Here is a 24,044-nt window from a genome sequence, read left to right as displayed (position 1 = left end):
TTCAAAACATAAAAAGAATAGTGTATAATGGAGAATTCATAGCATTACATTTCTGTTAAATTTCATTTTCAATTCATTATTTTTCTTAGAAATCTAGTACATTCACTGTGATAAATGATGACTTTTCTTAATGTAGAATATTCTTCAAGAGAGTACAGGCTGAGTTAAAATGGAAGCTTGAGATTATCATGGTGAACAATATAAAATGACCAAAGTATAGTTACATTGTTACATATCAGCAATTTCAGATGATCCAACCTATTCTTGAATCCCCTATATTTTCAATCCTTCCTAGATAATCAAGTGGTTTGGCTAATGTCATAGAAAAACTTTTCAAAAAAGGAATATTAAAAAAAAAATTTTGACCACACCATGCAGCTTGCAGGATCTCAGTTCCCTGACCATGGATTGAATCCATGCCGCAGCACTGAAAGTGCTAAATCTTAACCTCTAGACCATGAGGGAATTCCCCTCCAAAGAACACTTTTTGAAAGACTGATTTTCATGGCTTAAAAATTTATCTATATATTAATTTTTTTATATCTACTTAAAATGAAGCCAGGGTTGTATCTCATGATACCAACTAGAGTCAATTACTATAAGAGAAGTGAACTGGTTTAAGGCAGTGATTCTCCAGCCTGGTCACAAATAGATCACCTGGGAAGTTTTTTAAAGATACCACTGCCCTTGTCTAAATCCTAGAAATTTTAATTACATTAAATTAATTAAAAATTCTAATTAATTAGTTTGAGTGAGGTCCAGGTACTGACACACATATTTTAAAAGCTCCCAGGTGATTTAATCTGCAACCAAGGTTGTGAACCATTCCCCAGGATTAAATATGGTTGTTAGGAAAAGGCTGTGAATCTCTGTAGAAAGGGATTTTAAAAAGCAGAATATTTGTGAATAATGACAGTTTTAAACACTGATATTAATTTTTATTTTGATTACCTAAGATAAAGCTTTGTTTGTAACTGAGCTATTTAAAATATTTGAGTCTTAATTTTTCAATCTTAAAATTGAGTTTATTCACTGGGAAGTGAATTAGTATACACTGCCCTGCCCTAAGTTCTGCACTGTCCCTCAGTGCCTTCTGTCTGCAGGCTTCCCTGGTGGCTCAGTAGTAAAACATCTGCCTGCTAATGCAGGAGACACAGATTCCATCCTTGGGTTGGAAAGATCCCTTGGAGAAGGAAATGGCAACCCATTCCAGTATTCTTGCAAGGGAAATTCCATGGACAGAGGAACCTGGTGGGCTACAGTCCACAGGGTAGGAAAGAGTCGGACCCAACTGAGCAACTGAACAATACAATCTTCTGTCTGCTGGTGTCCTGGGCAGTGATGGAATCCCTGGCCCAGATAAGTACACTGGAGCAATCAGAACACACATGAATGTTAAAAAGGCCCCACAAATTCTCGTTAAAGATAATTTATTGAAATTTATTTTTAAAAATGCAATGCTATTTTAGAGAATACACAATTGTCTTTAACTCTGAAAACAAGCAATGGGAAAGAAAATAGTCCATATTGCATAATGTTGAATCAGCTGGGGCTTATTTTGCTTAAAAAAAAGGGCCAATGGATGACTCTGGGTTCCTAGAGAGCTATTTAGTGGAATGTGGTGGCATTTCTACAGTAATATTAAACACAAAAATGCATTTAAAACTGTCAGGGATAGAAGTGACTTCCTTATGGGGAAGACTATTAGATTTTCTTTTCACAGAGCACTAAAAACGGAGAATGATTCTCCTTTCACATTTCTGGTGTGTTTTGCCTGTAGAACTTGATCTTCATATATAAATAACATATTTCCCCCTCAGTTTCTTTGATCTTGGCACTGCATCTTGTTCCATAAAATTAGCTTAATAATGTTGGTAAAAAATAAATATTTACTTAGAGTTCACTCATGCATTTTTTTGGCACCCCACTCCAGTACTCTTGCCTGGAGAATCCCATGGATGGAGGAGCCTGGTAGGCTGCAGTCCATAGGGTCGCTAAGAGTAGGACACGACTGAGTGACTTCACTTTCACTTTTCACTTTCATGCATTGGAGAAGGAAATGGCAACCCACTCCAGTGTTCTCGTCTGGAGAATCCCAGGGACGGCGGAGCCTGGTGGGCTGCCGTCTATGGGGTCACACAGAGTCGGACACGACTGACGCGACTTAGCAGCAGCAGCATGCATTTTTTACTAGTACAGCTCAGAAGACACCACTTATTATATTCCACTGATGTTACTTTCATCCTTTAACTGATCAATTCTGAGATCTTTTTATTCATCTTTCTTTTTTCTTGAAAAAGTTAAAGGTATTCTTGCTTTTAGCATGTATCAGATCATCTCACATACTGGAGTACAAGAAAGCATTCTACCATACTACATTCTATTTCAGAAGAATTTTCAAAAGGTACTCCTCTAGTATTAACTGATTTTAGATTTTCTTACAGTTTTTGTCTAAAATTAAATTGAAGCCTTAGGGAAACTAAAGAATGTCACTATTCACTGTTGACTGCTTTTGTTGTTGTTAGTTTGAATGGAATCTTTGAGAATCTGATGCTTTTGTAAAAGTATGATATAACTTTTAAGAGTCCTTTCAAAATACAATTCTTGCTCTCATTTTTTTTCACAAAAAGAAAACAATCTTCTTGAGGACAGAGGAGGTTTGAAGCAGGTGGGTTAGGATTTGAGATACAAAGTAAGCAATGTCTTCAAGACAATGTTGGGGAAAAGTAAAAATAAAGGGAGGGGATGAATTAGTGAGATCAATTGCTATCAGGCTTTCAGATATTTTACCAGTGAATGAGAGAATAAATGAACGTAGACTTTGGTGAGTCACAGGGCAGAGGATGACCAGGGGACCAGAAGGACCACTGGAGAAGCGGGGAGGGGAAGTGGGGGAGGGGAGAGAGAGAAAGAGGAGGAGGACCTGGGCTATCCATCCATTCACAAACCTGGCAGACGGCAGAGCTGGGACCAGGGAGAGGAGAACAGAGCCAACAGGATGGTACACAGTACAAACACACCCCATTGGGGTTTTATCCAATTGAATGTTCTTGAACTGTCTGATTTTCATTACTTCACTGTAATGAGAGCATTTTAATTACCTTATCTCTATTGGGGGAGGAGGGAAATCAGAGGCATCCACATCGTCATAAACTTCATCTCCCATGTCTAACAAAAGACAGAAGAGCAAATGGTGAAACACTGTTAGTGGACATTTCGATATGAGCATTCAGTGATATTTTTAATATAAAGATTGTTTTGAGGACAACAAAATAATTTTCCCCAAGGTCTCTGTACATTTCTCCTGGATGCATCATCTGTTCTTTAAAGGGGAAAGATTTTTCTCTTCCTTGATGCATGTGTTAAAATTCCCTCAGCAACAACAGTGACAATGATTATAACTACTGTTATCAGGGAAAAACCCTCAAGTAGTGACTGAGATTATTTGAAGATCCACAAGTATGATGAACGGCAGGATCAGTTGATTGCTGACAAACAAGTCAATATTTCTGGCCATCGGCAGCAGGTAAAGATATTTAAAAAGCACTCAAGAAACTTACCTTTGGGGTGCTATGATAATAGCTATCATTTTACTCATATGGTTATGTCTTTGCCTATGTATCTATTTACATATCTATCGATTTGTCTATAACTCTTTTTTACTCACTGATCTGTTCTTGATTAACTTTTCCCTTATAGTAATATTACCTCTGGCACTGCCTGAAAATAAAAGGTGCTTGGGATACCCAAACGTTTTGAGAATCAGTATTGGAGAAGGCGATGGCACCCCACTCCAGTACTCTTGCCTGGAAAATCCCATGGACGGAGGAGCCTGGTAGGCTGCAGTCCATGGGGTCGAAAAGAATCGGACACGACTGAGGGAGTTCCCTTTCATTTTTCACTTTCATGCATTGGAGAAGGACATGGCAACCCATTTCACTGTTCTTGTCTGGAGAATCCCAGGGATGGGGGAGCCTGGTGGGCTGCTGTCTATGGGGTCACACAGAGTCGGACACGACTGAAGTGACTTAGCAGCAGTAGCAGCAGCATTGGTGGAAAAGTGACTATGACCTTAACTGCCTCAAGGATTTTTCCAATATGTAGACACTTTTCTTCCTTCTAGACTTCTTATTAAAGTTAGGAGGAATGCTGCTTCCTTTCTGCACCTATTAAGTTGCCCCACAGCAAATTAAGCTGAAGAGATGGCTTGAAAGGAGTACAAATGTTTTAAGGAATGATTAGCACAGAAAGTTTAAAATGCTCTCTAATAGTGGCAAGAATTTGATTTCCTTTAACCCTCCCCCTTTTTCTGTATACATGTACACACATATACATGCTGTATTTATATGTGCATATTTTCCTTCCACTCAGATTAACTAATTTCACAGTATAAAAACTTGGTCAGCTACCTGAACAATCTAGAATAAATATATAAAAAATAATGACATATCACTGATATTCAGAAGAGGAAAAATTACTGTTCCATGCACATGCACTTAAGACATAATTAATAAAGACAAAAGAAAATCAAAATGAGCAACACATGTTTTACTTAATTGATCACATTCGTTCCATTTTATACCTACTCTTCGGAGAAGGCAATGGCACCCCACTCCAGTCCTCTTGCCTGGAAAATCCCATGGATGGAGGAGCCTGGTGGGCTGCAGTCCATGGGGTCGCTAAGAGTCGGACACGACTGAGCGACTTCACTTTCACTTTTCACTTTCATGCATTGGAGAAGGAAATGGCAACCCACTCCAGTGTTCTTGCCTGGAGAATCCCGGGGATGAGGGGGCCTGGTGGGCTGCCGTCTATGGGGTCGCACAGAGTCGGACACGACTGAGGCGACTTAGCAGCAGCAGCAGCATACCTACTCTTTGTGGAGCTAAGTTTCCTGAGTACTTTTTAAAAATTATAAGTTAAGATGTAAGTTCATCATCAGTTATTAATCAATTTGAGCTACAGCCTTACATATTTTCAAATTGTTAGATGAAAACAAAGTCAGATAAACAGTCTGGAAGAATAGATTGTGTTTGGTTTGCTTTTTCAATTTATTTATAAATTAAAATAAACTTTTGAAAGCCTCTGAATATTCTTGCAAGACATTTTATTTTTTTCAAAGAAAATTTAAGAAAAATCCTTTAAGTCTCAGCAGGGGTAAAAAATAAGATGATCAAAATTGTACCAAGAAAAAACTATTTCACATTTAGCAGTGGAAAAATTTCCAAAGACAATATAAATGATACATTTTTAAAAATCATAGAAATTTAGATTCAGAAGGATCTTGGTTGCTCACAGTGTGGCACGTGTTTAGAAATCTTTTTGCAGAAATCTAATACATCAAACTCTGACTAAATTGGGGTGGGATCCATGAGGATCGTTGGGGCCCATCTCTACTCACTCGTCCCTTTCTCCATAGTGATCCTGTGACTGCAAGAACAAATCACTGAAAGTTGAAAATTTCCTTTTCCCACTATTTTACTGTTGAGAAACTGTGAAACTGACCATCCCAGGTGCAGTTACTTGACAAAGTTACACAATTTATTATTTTCAGAGTCAGGACTTTAATTCAGATAGCATGACTAAAGCAATTGCTTCTGCTACCCTATCTGCAAGAAGTGAGATATAAAATATATTAACACAATTAGTTTTTATTACTTACCCACTTGTTTAGGAGGAGAAGGGAAACTGGAAAGAAAATGAGAACATAATTATTTAGGAAAGGCATGAATAAGTAACAGCCTTGAGGCTTATAAAGGCTAATTAATCTGTTGAGTATTATTCCTTTCTCATCCTCCATTTCTCTGCTGAGTCCCAAGTTTTTGTCAATCAATTTGGAATTTAGCAAGACTTTTTGTGAACTCTGGTATTGGCCAAACAAATAAAGAATCATGACATCCACTGGTTTATTTTTCTCACAGCCATTGGACCAATGTTTTTGAATTTGTTCTATGAAGTTTGAGCATATTATCATACCAGAGTAAATGAAATGGTCTAAATATTTCGGAGTCACTGCAGTGTAGCTCCGGACAAAAACTGTTTGTTTGACTCAAAGAATAGAAATGTAGAGTCACAACAAAAGTCACAGGAATCTTCATATGACCATAATATTGTATGGTCATATGAAGATCATAGTATGACATAATATTGTTTGATAATATGTACATATATATCCCCAAACAGAAGAAAGGTGAATAAGAGAGGAATATCCACTGAAACTAGAGAGTGAGAACTTATTAATAGAAGTGATTTGAAATCAGGATTGGATGACTTTTAGTTGCAACAGAAAAAGACCTTTGTTTTTATTACTTTCTGAACTTTAAACACACATATACACATAACTGGAAGAATGGTGCACAGTTACACTAAAGTGTGAGAGGTCATTAGTAAAAGTGATTTAAAATCAGAATTAGCTGGTGTGTTATTGAGCAAAAAAATATTTGCTTTTATTTCTAAGTGAGGACTACATTTGAGTAATGATACATGAAGAGAAGATCTGCTACGTTTACTTACAATTTTAAGTATCTCGTTTATTGAGTGTTGTTTTAGTGTCTCACAAAAGGATTTAAAATTAGGAATTCTATGTCAATTATCTTATAAAGACTTCTGTTAAAGTGTGGTGAGTCTATTAGCATATATAAAACAATGAAAATTTGAGTGTACTTAAGGTCCTTCAAATTTATACACATGGAACTTATGCTAAAGGATTATTTTTGTATAGAAAGATAAAATGTATGCTTTAGTCTTATTTATACAAACTGAAGATACTTAGAAGAATTTTAATATAGGTCAAACATGTAATTCAAGTGGAATTAATATATCATTATTGTGAAAGTTACAAAGACTTTAGATTCTGTACTTAGAGAAAGAAATTCCAAATTTTGTCCTTTTTTTTCTATAAATTAACTTTTAAAAGAGAATGTATATTTTGAATAGTCAGTATAAAATATTATATAATAAAACATAGTGCTGGAATTCTGACCTTTTAGATGTGATTTACAGCTTAAAAAAAGGTCCTACTAAATGAAGGGTGAGTGCACGCATGTGTGTGTGTGTGTGTGTGTGTGCATGTTTGAATGGAAAACAAAATGATGTATATGATGATTTTATGTAAATGCACGACTTTAAAAGTGACACAATAAATGAGACTAGAATGGCTAATGGAAAAACACATTAAAATTTCTTAAGACTGTCAGAATTTGGTTATCAGTTATAAAATATTAGTAGCATTTGATGAAATTATTAGTGTAGTTATTGTGCACTGGATTTGGTGGTTGGTTGACTCTTACGATGAACCTTCATCATTGTCTGACTCAGAGTCTTTAGGTTTCTCTCGTATACTTTTCTTTTTGTCATCTTTTCCCTTTAACATCTTCAAAATCCCCCAGGACCAGGTGTTACTCTTCTCTTCAACCTGTAGCGTGGAGCTTTGGAGCATGCAGGCATCGATCAGGTTTTTTATAATTATACTGTGTTGATCATTCAGGCTGTAAGCTACTTATTGTACTCAACAAGCTGAAGCTATTAAGTTTATAAGTCATGGTCTTTGAATACTGCTGCGACTAGGTAAATAGTAGGCAAGTTATTTTCTCCTATTTGGTAGATTTCTTACACCTTGTTTCTTAAACCAGTGAGCTGAGTCAAAAGTTTTAAACATCAATTTAGCTTTGCTATGATTAAAAGTAAGTTGTTATTAGATTAAAATTTTAAAATATGTATTTAAATTTTAAAATGCACCACTTCAAAAGTTTAAACACCTAAAGGATTAAGTTTTCAATATTGCCACATACAGCCACAGATAAACATATGATCTCAATTTATTTGGATTGATTACAACTATGATTATTAAACAAGGGCTTCCTTGGTGGCTCAGACGGTAAAGAATCCACCTGCGATGCAGGAGACCTGGGTTCAATTCCTGGGTTGAGAAGATCCCCTGGAGGAGGGCATGGCAACCCACTCCAGTATTCTTGCCTGGAGAATCCCCATGGACAGAGAAGCCTGGCAGGCTATAGTCCATGGGATCCCAAAGAGCTGGACACGACTGAGCGACCAAGCACAGCACAGCACATGATTATTACACAAAGGCTAGCCATGCAACTATAAACTTTCCAGAGATTGTCACAAAAATGAAGTATTGATTGATAAATAAATGATTGGGAAAAGTTTGAATACTTGTAACCCTTACCCCTTTTCCATTTCACTCCTTTTGACATAGTTGTCAAGGTTCCAAGTGGTATATTCCAAACAATATACCACTTCATTTGAAGTGTGGTATAATTACAATTCCTCATTTGCCATTGCTGTTAATTAAACATTTTTGGTTATGTAACAGGGAATGCTACTTTCTGCTTTTTATTCTAACTAGAAATCAAAACTAGTGACAATTTCAGTATATACAATACTTTGCAAAGAGGCAATTAAGCTGATTATTCTTACCCATTAGCAGCATCCTCCTCTTCAATCCCATCATAAATATCATCATCTGGGGGAGGTGGGAACATCCCTTCATGTGAATTAGGGGGGGGAAATCTGTTAATTTTGTAATTTGGTCACAAATGCTCACTCAAAATTTGATAATAAATGTCTTATGCAGAAATAAGATGTAGAAAGCATCTTATTTTCATATCAATTATTTAAATTAAAATAGCTTTATTTTCCCACTCTTACACAGAGGTAAATTAATTTTTTAACATTATTTTATAAGGAATTCTTAAAAGTGAACTGTAAAAATATGAGGGATGACATAGAGTACTGTGCACTGGAGGTGACAGAGTGGGGAAAATAACAGAAAAAGTAAAATTAAACAGAGGACGGAGTTAAAATTTATTGTGGAAAAAGAAGGGAAAAGTTGATAAGAAAAACTTAATTAATACTAAGGAGAGATTCAGAAAAAAGCATTGATCAAGATGTAAGTAAAGGAAAGCAAATGAAAAGTGACTCTAAGCATTGATGGGAGCTGGGACAAAGAAAAGAATGGAAGGTGAATGAAAAGAATTTTCATTTCTTTATTTTAAAAAAGTTAAACCCTTGCTTGATTTGTTATCCTATGTTTGCTATTTGACAAATATTTATTTAACAAATGTTTACTGACTACCTTCTTTGTAAATATATGTACAATAAAGTTGAAATTAGATTTTTAAGATGATAATTTTAGCACTGCCAGGTATTAGCAACCCTTATTTTGTTGATGGGATAATGAGAAGTCTTTAGGAATCATAGCTATGGTGACTATGTGAGGTATTATCCAAATAGGGACATTTCTGAAAGTGAAGGGAGATACTACTAGAAATTGTGCTCAGACAACTGCACAAATCAAGACTGCCCTGGGCACACTGGAAGTGGAATCACCCTATGACCCATAATGTGGAAGAAAAAAGTGACTTGCTCAGGGTCACTCAGTGGCCAGGACTGGACTCCATGTTATTGATTCCCAGTCTATTGTTCTTTCTACCACATTAAGATCCTCCTTATTATTTGCAAACAAGAGCATTTTGTCATTAATATACACAAGAATGTCAAAGACTTGAGAAACTGATAAAAGAGTGTAGCTTACCTCCACTTCCACTCTGACTGTGGCTAGGAGAAAAAGAGTAGACATTAATTGATATATTAATTATTTAGCTATCAGGAGAAGAAGTACATATTGAGCAGTTAAATGAGAGAAAAAATAACATTCCAGTCAACAGTTATCAGGATGTTATTTACAATTGTCAAGATATAAAAACAACCTAAATGTCTGCCAACAGATGAGTAAAGACGACATAGCGTACACACACGGTGGAATGTTATTCAGCCATAAAAGAAGAATGAGATTTTGCTATTTGCAACAATACCAGTGGACCTGCGGGGTATTATATTTAGTGCAATAAGTCAGAGAGTTGTCACTTATATGTGGAATCTAAAAAATAAAACGAATAAATACTACAAAACAAAAAGAGACGCAGAGATGGAGAACAAACTACTGGTTACCAGTGTTGGGGTGGGGGTGGGAGTTTAAGGAGGACAAACTACTATGTATAAAATTAATAAGCTATAAGGATATATTGTACAGTATAGAGAATATAGTCAGTAGTTTATAATAATTTTAATGGAGTATAACTTATAAAAACATCGAATCACTTGTATACCTGAAACTAATATTGTAAATCAGGTACTTTTTAATTAGAAAAAAAGTTATTAGATGTTATATGTGAAAAGGAAGAAAAATTGTTCCTTATTGTAATAGATGAGTAGTAACAAAGCAAAAAACAAAACAAAACTAATAAGGATCAAGTGAGATTCAGTACTCCATAAAGTTTTCTAAACAATGATATTGTTGATTTCTAGCATTTTACCATAAGGCAATTTTCAGGTTATATAGTATTACATCACTCCATAGATGGACTTATTAAAAAAAGAGCATATTATTCTAGAACTGTTACTGCATTAAATTCAATTTCCTCTCAATACCTTATAGTTACAGCATTTAACTCTTAGTCCAATAGGATTACATTTTTTACAAAGGGAATACTTAAAAAAAAATTGAAATCCTATTCGTGGGGCTTTTGTAGAGTGTAGCTCCTAATTCTCTAAATCTCTATTTCTTTCTATAACATTCTATACCTCCCCTCTTTTAAAATTGTTTTCTTGCCTGTTTCCCCACTAAACTGTGAATTATGTGAAAGCAAAGGAAGTCATCTAGTTCATTTTACAGAAAAAAAATTGAGGCTCTGAGAAATCAAGTGATATGACCATGTCCACTTTTGATTAACTGAAAAAATGAAATAATCTCAGTGTCCTGCTTTCCTGTATGGATGATGTCATTTTTACTACACCTCGCTGTGCCCTCTGTGTCATCATTTTTGCCTTTTAGATAATCTTCCAAGAACAGATATCTGATATTATAATCGTATAGTATGTTTATACATCATATATGACCCTTAACCTTAAAGTCAGAATAACTTTAAAGTCTACTGCTAATCTAGAAATAAAAAGTACTTTCACTAATGGAACTTTGGAGAAAAACATGCTATAAATGTCTTAATATACAAATAGAAGTGATTTTTGATGAAGCTTAAGTATATTCGCTACTTGCTTACAAACTGTTTTCACACTCACTGTCTTCAACACTTTCCTCTGAGCATGAAGCAAGCATTTAGAATTATGAGAAAAACTGCAAATTGGGGTTGGCTGCCACTTCTGGCAAATACAACATATTCCACCTCGGAGATTTCATATCCAATTTCCAAAGAATTGGGTGATCACAATCAGGAACAAAGCCACTATATATTATTTGATTTCTAGAGCAGTTCTTCATTTTCTCTTTGGAATATAAACCATTGATCTGGTGAGCCAGAGGGAAGGAAAGGAGAGTGTGAGAAAAGACAAGGAAAGAGAAAGAGGAAAGGAGAAATGGCAGGAAAAAGGTTGGGAAATACACCTAGAAGAAGAGTTTTTTATATGACGAAGGAGTGGTATTTGCACTTGTAATTTCCTTTTGTTCAACTTTTCACTTTTATTACAAAAAACTGCTTCATTGAGAAGAAACGGAGAAGTACAGCTGCCAGGATCTGTGCTTTTTAAGCCTCCTGTCTGCTCTCAGAGTGTGAGGTATACAGTTGGTTTTCCTAACCCTGGAGAAATTGGGAAAGAGCTGGCCAAGAACCTCCTGATAAGAGCCAGGAGGTATATGGGGGAGGGAGAGGAGAGGCTGGTGCTTTCTCTTATTCTTGCCGGAACAAGCTGCCAGCTATACTCAGCATCTTTCCTTGTTCTACTAAGGACAAAGCACATTCTGTTATAAGATCTCTGCCAGCAGCAGCTGTAGTTTCAAAAAACAAAACAAAACAACTTGTGTAGAAGTGATGTCTCTTCTTCCATTTTCTTATTAAATATGCATAAAGAAGGAATCAGTTCAGTTCAGTCGCTTATTCGTATGCGACTCTTTGCGACCCCATGAATCGCAGCACGCCAGGCCTCCCTGTCCATCACCAACTCCCGGAGTTCACTCAAACTCATTTCCATTGAGTCGGTGATGCCATCCAGCCCATCTGATCCTCTGTCGTCCCCTTCTCCTCCTGCCCTCAATCCCTCCCAGCATCAGAGTCTTTTCCAATGAGTCAACTCTTCGCATGAGGTGGCCAAAGTACTGGAGTTTCAGCTTTAGCATCATTCCTTCCAATGTAATAGATGCTAGTAAATATTGTGGTGCCATACTTGTTTAAATTATTAATCAGTAGAGCTATATACACTTCCTCTAACCCCGTTTTATTAAACAGAAGATTCCGTTTCTGCTACATGTTTACTAACTGGAGATGTCTTGTAGAGTTGTGGTATGTATGGTGGTGGTGGTTTAGTCACTAAGTTGTGTCCTACTCTTTGCAACCCCTGGACTGAATGTAACATGCCAGGCTCTTCTGTTCATGGGACTCCCCAGGCAAGAATACTGGAGTGGGTTGCCATTTCCTTCTCCAGGGGATTTTCCCAACCCAGGGCTCAAACCTGGATCTCCTGCATTGGCAGGTGGATTCCTTACTGCTGAACTATCTGGGAAGCCCTGTGGTATGTACAGACTAGTTAAAATGGAAAAGGTAATAGCATTAATTTGGGAAACAGTCACTTATTATGAAAATAATGCTTCATTTTAAGAATATCATCCCTTTTTTGTGGATTTATTTATTTTTTGAGTATTTTCATCAGTGTAAATATATATATATATATATGCTGCTAAGTTGCTTCAGTCGTGTCCGACTCTGTGAAATCCCATAGACGGCAGCCCACCAGACTCCCCGGGTCCCTGGGATTCTCCAGGCAAGAACACTGGAGTGGGTTGCCATTTCCTTCTCCAATGCACGTAAGTGAAAAGTGAAAGTGAAGTGGAGTTCTTTAATTCCCAAATAAGAGAAATTGTGTTTTGTTTTTTTTTTAAGATAAAAGAGAAACATAAGGTACAGTGAAGTAGTTCAGTCGTGTCCAACTCTTTGCAACCCCGTGGACTACAGCGTGCTGGGCTCCTCCATTCATGGGATCTTCCAGGCAAGAACACTGGAGTGGGTTGCTGTTTCCTTCTCCAGGGGATCTCAGGCAGACTCTGCCATCTGAGCCACCAGGGAAGCCCAACATAAGGTATATATGCTGATAATATACATGGTAAGACACACTCATGTCCAGAAAATTCTGTAACTCTCAAAATATGGCCATTTGGAACTCTGACATCAAATTTGACATTTGCTAACTTCAAAGTAGGTCAAGGTGTTTCTTATTACTAAGGTCAATTTACAATCTGTAAACTCCAGTGCATACATGGCATGTTTTGATATGTATTACATAATTTATGACCATAATATGTTAAGACAGCATTGCTATCAGTCATTTTAGAATGATGAACTGCCAGAAAGCAATATAAGTTTAACTGATGCCATAAGCTCAAGACCATAAAGGGAAATTTAATTCTTTATATGTTTCATAACTATTAGTATTAATAAATATTAATATATTTCTATTTTGATATTTTTACATTTTTAGAATGCTTAATAATAAAAACATTTTTTACTTTGAAATTTGAGTTATAAAGAATGCAGACACATTTTTTTCTCAAATGAAGATCTTGCATAGGTCATATGGGGAGGTTTCCCTGTTTCACAAAGTGGGAATAGAAAAATGAGGATTCTTCACTGGGTTGGAGATTTTTCTTCTCCTTTTCCTTCAATATAAAGGGATTATGGCTCTACCAGGAAAGGGAGATATTGGAGGAAAGAAGGAATGAAAGGAGAGCAGAAAAGGAAGAAAAAGAAAGAACAAGGAAGATCAGAGCTAGGAGAGAGAGACAGAAGAGGAGGCACTATAAAGGGAGCTGGAGACTGAGAAGGAAGAGAAGGAAAGTATGAGACAGAAGTTTGCCCTCCCCTTTGATTCCCCTAGAAAGGATGTCTTGATCTGTCCCTCTGCCCCAGAAAGATGGTCCTGTAATTTTTCCAGGGAAGGTCACAAGGTCCAATGGAAAGTTGAACCCTTAGTTGATTGCTAGGGATCAGAGTGGATTCAGCTTTTACATTTTTACTCTTAAAGAGCAAAGTTGTCATAAAAAAGCATTTCTATTTGTTATACTTTCAAATAACAATGACAAATATATTTAGACTCAGATTTCAGAGAAAAATATTTTATACTTTTAGAGCTAACTTTTATATCTCATGCTTCATATTTTACAAAGTCATACGTATTCTAGGCATATCCTTAAAGTCAAATCAGAATGAATGTTGCAAAACAGTATTTGGGATTGACAACACATCTGCCAGTGGCCCATTACATTTCAAGCAGTATTTAACACAAATAGCCAAAGAGTAAAATGAAAGACTATAGAGTTTCAAATGAGTTATCATCCATATTGAAGTGATTGTAAACGGTAATTTAATTTAGTGATAGAAAGTAGTAAATTAGGAAAGTAAAATTCTAGCATCTTAAAACCCACAATCTCTGACAAACAGATAGTTTGATTTGCTTTCCGATTTGTTTTTACATATACCTGCTAACATTTTCCTGCTCTGCAACGTCATCATACACTTCCTGGTCATCTTCCAAAGGTCTTGTTGAAAGAGCACTGAGACAGCCTTTTTTCCGTTTCAAGGAGTCATAGTCAATCTCTACAGCTGTTGTTTTAATATAGCCATCTACCAAAAGGGGAACAATTTATGTTCAGATGACTGTAGTTTAAATATCATAGAGTTGTAAACAAAATATTGATTGTACACTTTCTTTTTAAATTTTCCCTTTATTTCTTTGCTTGCAATTCTGACTTAAAGACTTGTTGACACATGCTTCACTGTGCTTTGTCCAAGTCTCATGATGTTGTGCTTTGGGGTAAGTCTAGAGTCTGTTTTCAAGGCTCTAAAGTGATTCAGAAGAAATATTTTTGCTTTTTAACATCAATGAAGAACCTAATACTCTTTGCTCTTCCTTGGGATATTATATTTACATTTTTTCCCAACTAAAAATATTGCACAAATGAGGTGAAGATGGAGCTATGCTTGTCATTTAAAATCTTCCTATTTTTGTCTACTCTGTAACATACTCCCAACTTAATGCTTATGACTAGCTTTGGAAGAATTTTCACATTAAGATTGGCTCAAAAGAAAACACTTTGAAGTCTTAGAAAAATATGCACTCACATGACCCCCTGGCTGTTCTGCCCAGCCATTTTCCTTCAGGGTTGTCTGTGATACGAATTATTTCAATATTCTCTCCTTGCTTGAAGCTCAGTTCATTCTTTCCTCCTTTGACATCACAGCAAGCTTTTGCTTGATGGATGACTTGAATAGGGCCTGTTAGCTGCAAAGAGGGAAAAAAAAATCACAACCAGCTTCTTACTATTCAGGAAATCTTTAAGGAATGCAGTTTTGAAAGACTAGGTCCACTACTTGCTAACCTGTTTGTTACCAACATTTACAGGTTTGAACTAGAAGTTGAGGGTGAATGTTATTTCTGGTGAAGGTTCCTATAGGAGGGGTTAGGGGAAAATTGCAGAGGTCAGACAGAACCAGCAAAAATAGGTAAGCACGTGTCGGGCGGCCAGGAGAGAATGGCAGTGATCTGTTGACCTCGGGAACTCTGGAAGATGGTTCGATGCACGATACTGGATGCTTGGGGCTAGTGCACTGGGACGACCCAGAGGGATGGTATGGGGAAGGAGGAGGGAGGAGGGTTCAGGATGGGAACACATGTATACCTGTGGCGGATTCATTTTGATATTTGGCAAAACTAATACAATTATGTAAAATTTAAAAATAAAATAAAATTAAAAAAAAAAAAAAAGAAAAGAATTTTCAGTCCAGAAAAAAAAAAAAAAATGAAGAGGAAGTGACTGAAAATCAAACACCACTTATGTATGCAACATGCTGGGTGCTATGTGTTTTTATGGGGTATACTGGTGTTCTGCTTACTAGACAGAGGTTATTTCCCTCTCTGCTTTGTGCAATTATTCTGATGGTTCTCTGCAGGCTTACAATAGCAAGAGAGAGAAGGGTTAGTAGTGGTGGTAGGTTGTACTTGTGAGAAAAACATATTCTTTCCTTTTTTTTGACTTCATGGTACTTGCTACCTATAAACTTGGAGTAGACATTACCTGCTATAAACAAGATAACAGTTTAGAAATAGCGTTGTGAATAAAAAAAAAATAGCAAACCAATATTATGTGATGTTTTTATAATTAATATCCTGAAGAGTACAGTGGTTTCTTGACAGCAGAGGAGTAATGTAGTTTAGAGCTCGTGAATCCTAAACTCCTAATTTCCTAATCTTTTGTCTTTTCAACAGAATTTCTTGAATCTTTTGATATGCAAATATGCATCATGATTTTTGAGGAGGCTCTACTTTATTTATTGAATTTGTGATGTGATGAATTGTGAGATACCATCATTAATTATATACTACCAAGAAAGTAAACTAGCTTGATTTAAACTTTGATGTGCCAACAATGTTACAATGCATCCTAATTTCAGAATTTTAAAATGTGAAATATTTTGTCATAGAATTAATGAAATGTGGAACTGTATAACAGTTCTCACATTTATTTATTTAATTTGAACATCTATTAACAATTTTGTGGAAGGAATATAGCGTGTGAAGTCCTAGTCTTGACAAATGTTTGAGTTCATGTTTGGTGGTGTGATTTCATATCATATCTTTTTCTTACTAACAAATATTATTTGAATAAATGAGTGAAACCATCCAAAACTGGCTTCTCCAAAAAAAAAAAAAAAGCCCACAGGGAAAAGCTTCACATAATTCCTTCAAAACTATAAACAATCTCTTCATAAAAAGTATGTTATAAAGATTTTCATTTAAGAAATTAATTTTCCATGTTTTCCCTTCTTTGGTAGCCATACATTCTGTATGAGTAAAATATTTTAATAGTCATATTGCAATCTTACTTTTGCTTATATATAGTAAGCAAAATTGAATGACAGCCTATAATAGACACCATGTACTATTTTATTTAATCCCATAACAAACTTTCAAGAGAAATGTCATCTACTCACTTTAAAAATAAGAATCTGAGGTTCAGAGAAGTTTAGCAATATGTCCCCTATTATATAACTCACAAATGCAACTGGAATTTGAATCCACATCTGTCCAACTGACTCTAAGTTTTACATTTTCCCTGTGCCCGATGTTGCATCTTTGTTTCACTACAGTCAATAGACTGGGAAATTATATATAAGCCAGACTTTTATAATTCAAACCATATATTAATGTTCTGGAGGAACTAAATATTTAACAGAAACTTGATATGAATCCTTTTCAAAGTGAAGAATAGTTTTGTGACTAGATAATCACTCTAAATATAGCTGACATACCAGACCCATACCAGATGGGCTGTGTCGTCAAAGCCTAGCCAAGAAAGTATAGCCTACAAGTATAGTGGTAGTGGTGGCAGTCATAGGAGTCATCCAGTTAGAATGAAAGATCAGCGAAGACAGAGGTCAGTGAGGAAGAAGGAGAAACAGAAGGTATGAGAAGTCAGCATGTACATAGGCTTAAAGTAAAGGCACAGATGTGGGTCAGGTCTAGACAGCATCAGGCAGGGTAGCTCACGGAGTTTTATTGAGACAGGTCTGCTTAATCCAGAGACATTCCTGTCCCATGCACCATGATAATACATTCCACAGGGGTATGTATGTGTGTAGTCCTGAGCCCATATTATGAGTAGGTTAATACTCATGTCCGACTCTTTGTGACCCCTCAGACTGTAGCCCATCAGGCTCCTCAGTCCATGAAATTTTCCAGGTACGATGAAACGCATAACGAGGAAGAGTCAGAATGGATTTGAGTAACTGAGTATTCATTCACCCAACGGACATAAAATTTCCTGAGCTCCCACCAGATTTTGTTTAGATTTTATCCAAATTATAAGCCACATATTTTATTTGGATTTTATTGTATTGCATTTTTAGTGCAGGGATAATGGAGTGTAGTAGACAAAAACATTACTGTTATGAAGGAAGTTACTCTTTAGAAAACAGTGATTAAGTAGTTGTCCAACCATGTAAGGTTTCAAAAAATGGTGCCCCTTTTGTGTGAAAGTTATAAAAAGAGACGTTACTCTTTTTCACCCGTCAGCAAGTAAGCTCTTACTTTAAATTTCTTCTTTATTTCTTGTTCTTTCTTTTCTCTCTCTTTCTGTTCTTTTTTCTCCAGCTCTAATCTCTTCTTTTCCTCCTTTTCTCTTTTCTTCTCTTTTTCTTTGGATGTGTCTCTGTGAATAAATATTTTGTTGTTTCAGAACCTGCAGGCATTTATGTGTTAGGGCTCACTATTTAGAGTGGTTCCTACCCCAAACAGAAGATAGTATGTGGAATAGAGGTGAAGGTACAAAGCTAAGTCTTGTCAAAATTCCTGGGTGTGTGAGACTGTTTTTAAAACCTGCAGGAGGCATTCAAAGGAGGATGCCTTCCAAAGGCCCTGCTACCTTTATAACCCCTGAGGGCAAGTGGAAGGCATTGTTATAAAGGTTCTTGCGGCCTGTCAGCATGAATACAATTAAACCCACCCCCCACCCCCAACTCTCTCTCTCAAGAGTACACTCACAGGTATAAGTTCACATACACTGATTCACTTTACTCATGGGTACAAATCTTCATTTAGAAACTTTACTCAGAATTAGCTGAATTCTGGGTAGGGAAGATTAACATATGTGAATCAACTAAAGATAAAATAAGAGAAGATGCTCATTTTTATTTTCACTCATTTGCTAAGAAATTTCTTAATCCTGGGCTACCCAGAAACCCATTTGGGAACTCTTTTTAACATTTTTCTTCTCAAGCAGGTTAAAACTTTGGCCTCTGGTGCTATGTTAAATCGTCTCTCAGAGCTGAATTTTGAGGTAAAGTACTGCCTAGGTGAGCACATTGTAATATATACACAAATTCATTTGCCCAAAGTCACACTGAGAGCAAGAAATACAGATTCCTGGCTCTGTAATTCCCTGCCTGTGGGCTGTCTAGTGGGTTGCAGGACTCTGACCTCTCACACAATGGCATTTTAACAGAGTCCTCTGTAAAATCCTTAGACAAGAAAGGAATCTTTAGTCCTTTGTATTGAAATAAAGGTTATCATTATATGCCCGTCACTTGAACAGTTGAACTTTCCCCCTCCTAGTATTGAATATCCATTCATTCTCCCTCATACAAATTATTATATTCATCTTAGAAGAAAAATATCATGGTAAAAAAAATGTTGCTCATACATGTCTTCATATGTTTCTCCTTCACTCTCTTGTTCCTGTCAAGAAAAACATTAATAATGATTAATTGCAATTATTCAATAAGGGAACAAATATATACTACATTGCTCAAATACTCAGTAAAACAAACATAAATTTGTGTGTACATTTGGCTTTTTTTTTTTCTTTTTGGAGACAGACTGGGAAAGGAAGCACAGAAAGATTTCATTTTATATCCTGCTATGTAATTCAGATTTGTAGCCAGACTTCAGTTTCTGTTTAGTATAACAAAATTACTGAGTCAGTGAAATGACTGGTGTTTAATGTCTCAAGCATTTCAGGTGAAATAAGATTGCAAATGGAAAAATATTACCATTATTCTTAAGAGTTTTCATTTGTTGGTTTATGTAAGTAGAAAATAAATTACAGCAATTGTTACATATTCTAGTTACAGCAATATAATATGAGAAGAATAAAAAAGAGAAACTAACCTCATCTAGATTTCCAGTACCTGAAGTGTTTAAAAAAAAGGGATAGTAATTAAGAAGTGCTTTAATAGAGGATTGTTAGATGTAACATAATACTCAAAACAGTTCATAATGTGAACAGAATCTATACTTTACCAAAGGTTTAGAAGTACAGAATAGAATATGTGGTTAAGATCCTTACTATGGCTTTTCCAAACCTTGTAATTTATTATAAAATCATTTCATTAGCTTTCATAAAATAATGCAAAAGTGAAAAAAACTGAAGACACTCTTTTCTCTTTATGAATGGACGCTGAAAGCATCCACATTTGGTTTTGTGGGCTTGTGTGGAACACAGGCTTTACCAGAAAGTCAAAGTTCACACTTTTTGACTCATTTGTTCCCAAGGATTTGCTTTCATGTATCAAACAAATCAAGTTAATTAGATTGTTTTAAAAGATATTTTACTGCTCAAGTGTTTAATAATATCAACAAATTTTCAGGTATTAAGACATCATCTAAAACAATAACAATAAAAACCATGCGGAACTGATACATGAATGAATAGACCAGTAGAATAGAACGGAGAGCTCAGAGACAGATAAAATTTACATACACACAAATAGGAACACACATTTGTTGTTGTTTAGTTTCTAAGTCTTGTCTGACTCTTGCACCCCCAGGGACTGTAGCCTGTCTGTGAGATTTCCCAGGCAAGGATACTGGAGTGGGTTGCCATTTCCTTCTCCAGGGGATCTTCCTGACCCAGAGGTCAAACCCAGGAACATTATGTACACACAAACACACCTATGTATGAAAAGATACAAACACACCAATAGAGTTAATATAGTAAATGTGGTATTATAAATTAATGAGAAAAAGGTGAATTTCAGAGTATCATAATGGGAAAACTGACTCTGTACATGAGAAAAAAACTCTAGGTTTCTAGTAATTCCTCAAAAGTGGACTGCAAACAATCAAAGACCTAACTATAAAGGATAAAGTTTATAGAAGAAAATAGAAGATAATAGTTTTATTTCCTAGGGTTAGGAATTCTTAAATAAAACTTTAAAAGTACAAATTACAAAGTAAGTATTAATAAATTTGATTATATCAAAACATATTTATGTTCAATGAAGGACAGTATGGACTAAGTTAATAGACAATGGACAGAATGAGAGAAGATATTTGCAATCCCTACAACTGCTGCTGCTGCTGCTAAGTTGCTTCAGTCGTGTCCGACTCTGTGCGACCCCAGAGACCGCAGCCCATCAGGCTCCCCGTCCCTGGGATTCTCCAGGCAAGAACACTGGAGTGGGTTGCCATTTCCTTCTCCAATGCATGAAAGTGAAAAGTGAAAGTGAAGTCGTTCAGTCGTGTCCGACTCTTAGCGACCCCATGGACTGCAGCCTACCAGGCTCCTCCGTCCATGGGATTTTCCAGGCAAGAGTACTGGAGTGGGGTGCCATTGCCTTCTCCACCCTACAACTGACATGTTATTAATATCTGGAATACAAAGGAACTCTTGCAAGTCATCCAGAAAAGGATACCAACCCCAAGAAAAAAATGGTCAAGGAATTGAAAGTAGCAACTTACAGAAGAGAAAACCACAAAGGCTAATAAACAAATCAAGGTTTTGAACTCAATAGTAAGCTGCGGTATGAAATTGAAACAAGACATTTTATACACAGAAGATTGGAAACAACTGGAAACAACAGCTGCCTCTGCACTGGTGAAAGGCAAGCATTTTGGAATCTTCATGCCCTGGGATGGGACTACACACAGATGCCTTTCTTCTGGAAAGTACTCCAGTACTACTCAGTCAAAATGAATATGCCATAGCTTACAAGCAGTCACTCTACTCCTTGATACACATCTTAAAGGAAGGCTCTCAGAGGTTCACATGGGGATATGGACAAGAAGGTGCATTGAACTATTAATATCATTTTCAGTAATAGTGAGTTGGAGGTGAAATATGCATAGGATGCATACCATGGAGAGCTGTGCAGTAGTTAACAGAAATAAATTAAATATACTTATATTCACGATAAGCCTCACAAAACACATTAGTCTGAGTGTAAAAAAACGACCAGAATGAGCTATAATATACTGTTTATGCACATTGAAATATATACATATACACATACAACAATATACAAAGAATGTGTACAAAATTACATATACACACTAAGTGCATTAAAATATTTTACTCTGGTAAGAGAAGGCAGGAAAGAGAGTGGGTCGTGAAGAGAAAAGGGAATAAATAAGTAAAACAAGAGGACTTGCATGCACTAATGATGATAATGACTCACTAATGACCCTATGAGAATAATTAACTCTAACTTTCATATCTGAGGGAACAAAAAATAAAACATCATTTGCCTCTTACCATCAGAGTGCATGACACTATCTTGATTTTCTTCATTTACAGGGCCTCTGAAAACAAGAGAGAGGAAAAAGTGAAAATGGGATACGTAGATGCTCCTATTACAATGAAAAAGAAAAAAAAAAAGAAAAGGATTATTTAAAAATAACTCTTGGGCTTCCCTGGTGGTCCAGTGGTTGGGAATCTGGCAGGGGACACATGTTTGGTCTGGGAAGATCCCACATGTTGCGGGCAACTAAGCCTGTGTGCCACAACTGCTGAAGCCATGCTCCACAACAAGAGAAACCCCCACCGCGAGAAGCCCATGCACTGCACTGGAGAGCAGCCTCCACTCGCCACAGCCAGAGAAAGGCTGCGAGCAGCGTCAAAGACCCAGTGCAGCCAGTAATAATAAGAAAATTTTAAAATAAGATAAAAATAACTCTTTTCTCTTTCATATCTACTCTGATTTAAAACTTCAGAAGTCAGTAGAACAGGTTTTAGCTTTGTACTGACGCTGCTACTGCTACCAAAAAAGTGGAGAATTGGGGAACTTGTGTCCAGCACTGTCCATTCAAAGTGAGCACCTACAATTAATCCATAGTTTCAGGGCAGTAATATGTTTTTCCGTTAAAAATGACAGTATATCAATAAGTCAATTCTGAGTTCTGAAGGCAGATAATTGGCTGTACGGTATAGATTTCAAAGGCCATTAGTTTCAATCCTGGCTCCTCCCCCCTTTCTAGGTATTCTCTACCTGACTTTGCTTCCATCAGTTGTGGCTTGGACTCCAAGGTGCTTCATTTCAAACCACTTCACTCCAACTACTCATAACAGTTATCAATACCTGGGCCCCACGAATCCCTAATGATTTATGGAACCATCTATATTTTCTATTTCTATTCTTGGGTTGATCAGCATAACTGGGGAAAATTGCCATCTTACTGATTTGGGAGATTACAAATAATTGACATTCAGTCTCAGCTGCACTCCCAACACTATCCTATAATCTCATTACACATTTTTCCTAGTTGATCTTCTCTTCACTTCTTCCCTTAAATCTCCTATTTCTCTCCTTTCCTTTATCATTAGATGATTTTGTTTCTTATTTCACTATTTAGCTGTTATTGGGAGTGAACTCTCTTAAGAAAATACATTCCTTTTACTTCCAAGCTTATCTACAATTACACCCATCCTTACATCTCCTGACCAAAGTTCTTTCCATCTGTGTTCTGAATGCTATCTGAATGACCAGTTATTTCACTCCTTTTATTCCTTTTCTTCTGTGTGTCATCATATCATTTATTTACTATTATTGTTTTTCTTCCACTCCCATCCCTAAATGTCTCACTATAGTAAGTCCTCTACAAACAAATCTTCAAGTTGCAAGCTTTCAAAGATGCAAATGTGTGTATGTGTTTGCATATCCAACTACGTCAGGAGTAAGTGAAATTGCAGCTTGCCCTCTGTCTCCTATTGCTGATGATCCTTCAGCTCTGCTATCTCCCACCTCTTCTCCCTCCCCCAATTAGTATCTCTTCTTGCCTGTTCACTCAATATCAGCCCCTGTATGCCAGCTATTGTAATGTTCTAGTGTATTTTGAAGATACTGTACCGTAAGAGTAAAAATATTTTCTTTACTTTTTTTGTGTTTGTTTGTTTTTTATGTATTATTTGAAAAATACTATAAACCTATTACAGTACAGTACTATATAGCCCATTGTGTTAGTTGGGTACCAAGGCTTGTAGTTACAGCCTAAGCAGTACTTACAACCTAGGTTAGAACAAATGAACTTATGAGCTTCCTCTCGGAATGGACCTTGTTCATATGTAAGGGACTTATTGTACTGTTTCCTCCCTCAGCCCAAGTTACTCTCATTCATAATTTCTCTTCGCCTTTCTAAATTCTACATATCACCACAAGAACATCTTCCTCTTCCCAGTCCAAGTAGGAAAAACTGTCCGTACTCACTTTACTGGCTCTCCTCCGCTTTGTCTCATCATTGACTGCAAT

The 24,044-nt window shown here is 36.3% G+C and overlaps 1 protein-coding gene across 5 annotated transcripts in view; it reads right to left on the bottom strand.

Annotated features, from left to right (window-relative positions):
- The window catches only part of FYB1 (FYN binding protein 1), a 170,797-nt gene that overhangs the window by 15,172 nt on the left and 131,581 nt on the right, over nucleotides 1–24,044 (bottom strand). For 4 of the 5 annotated variants that reach the window (XM_061393664.1, XM_061393668.1, XM_061393669.1 and 1 more), the window contains 11 exons: nucleotides 22,055–22,101; nucleotides 19,690–19,709; nucleotides 19,223–19,257; nucleotides 18,112–18,232; nucleotides 15,147–15,306; nucleotides 14,504–14,648; nucleotides 9,557–9,579; nucleotides 8,440–8,506; nucleotides 7,290–7,427; nucleotides 5,663–5,688; nucleotides 3,102–3,168 (listed from right to left, as the gene is read on the bottom strand). In XM_061393664.1, coding sequence (XP_061249648.1) covers nucleotides 3,102–3,168; nucleotides 5,663–5,688; nucleotides 7,290–7,427; nucleotides 8,440–8,506; nucleotides 9,557–9,579; nucleotides 14,504–14,648; nucleotides 15,147–15,306; nucleotides 18,112–18,232; nucleotides 19,223–19,257; nucleotides 19,690–19,709; nucleotides 22,055–22,101 — 849 coding nt within the window. The remainder of the gene's footprint in view (nucleotides 1–3,101; nucleotides 3,169–5,662; nucleotides 5,689–7,289; nucleotides 7,428–8,439; nucleotides 8,507–9,556; nucleotides 9,580–14,503; nucleotides 14,649–15,146; nucleotides 15,307–18,111; nucleotides 18,233–19,222; nucleotides 19,258–19,689; nucleotides 19,710–22,054; nucleotides 22,102–24,044) is intronic. The other variant, XM_061393666.1, reaches the window with a different exon arrangement.

The sequence above is a fragment of the Bos javanicus genome, chromosome 20, assembly GCF_032452875.1.
Source record: "Bos javanicus breed banteng chromosome 20, ARS-OSU_banteng_1.0, whole genome shotgun sequence".
Classification (NCBI taxonomy): Eukaryota; Metazoa; Chordata; class Mammalia; order Artiodactyla; family Bovidae; genus Bos; species Bos javanicus.
This window is presented reverse-complemented; position numbering and strand designations above follow the sequence as displayed.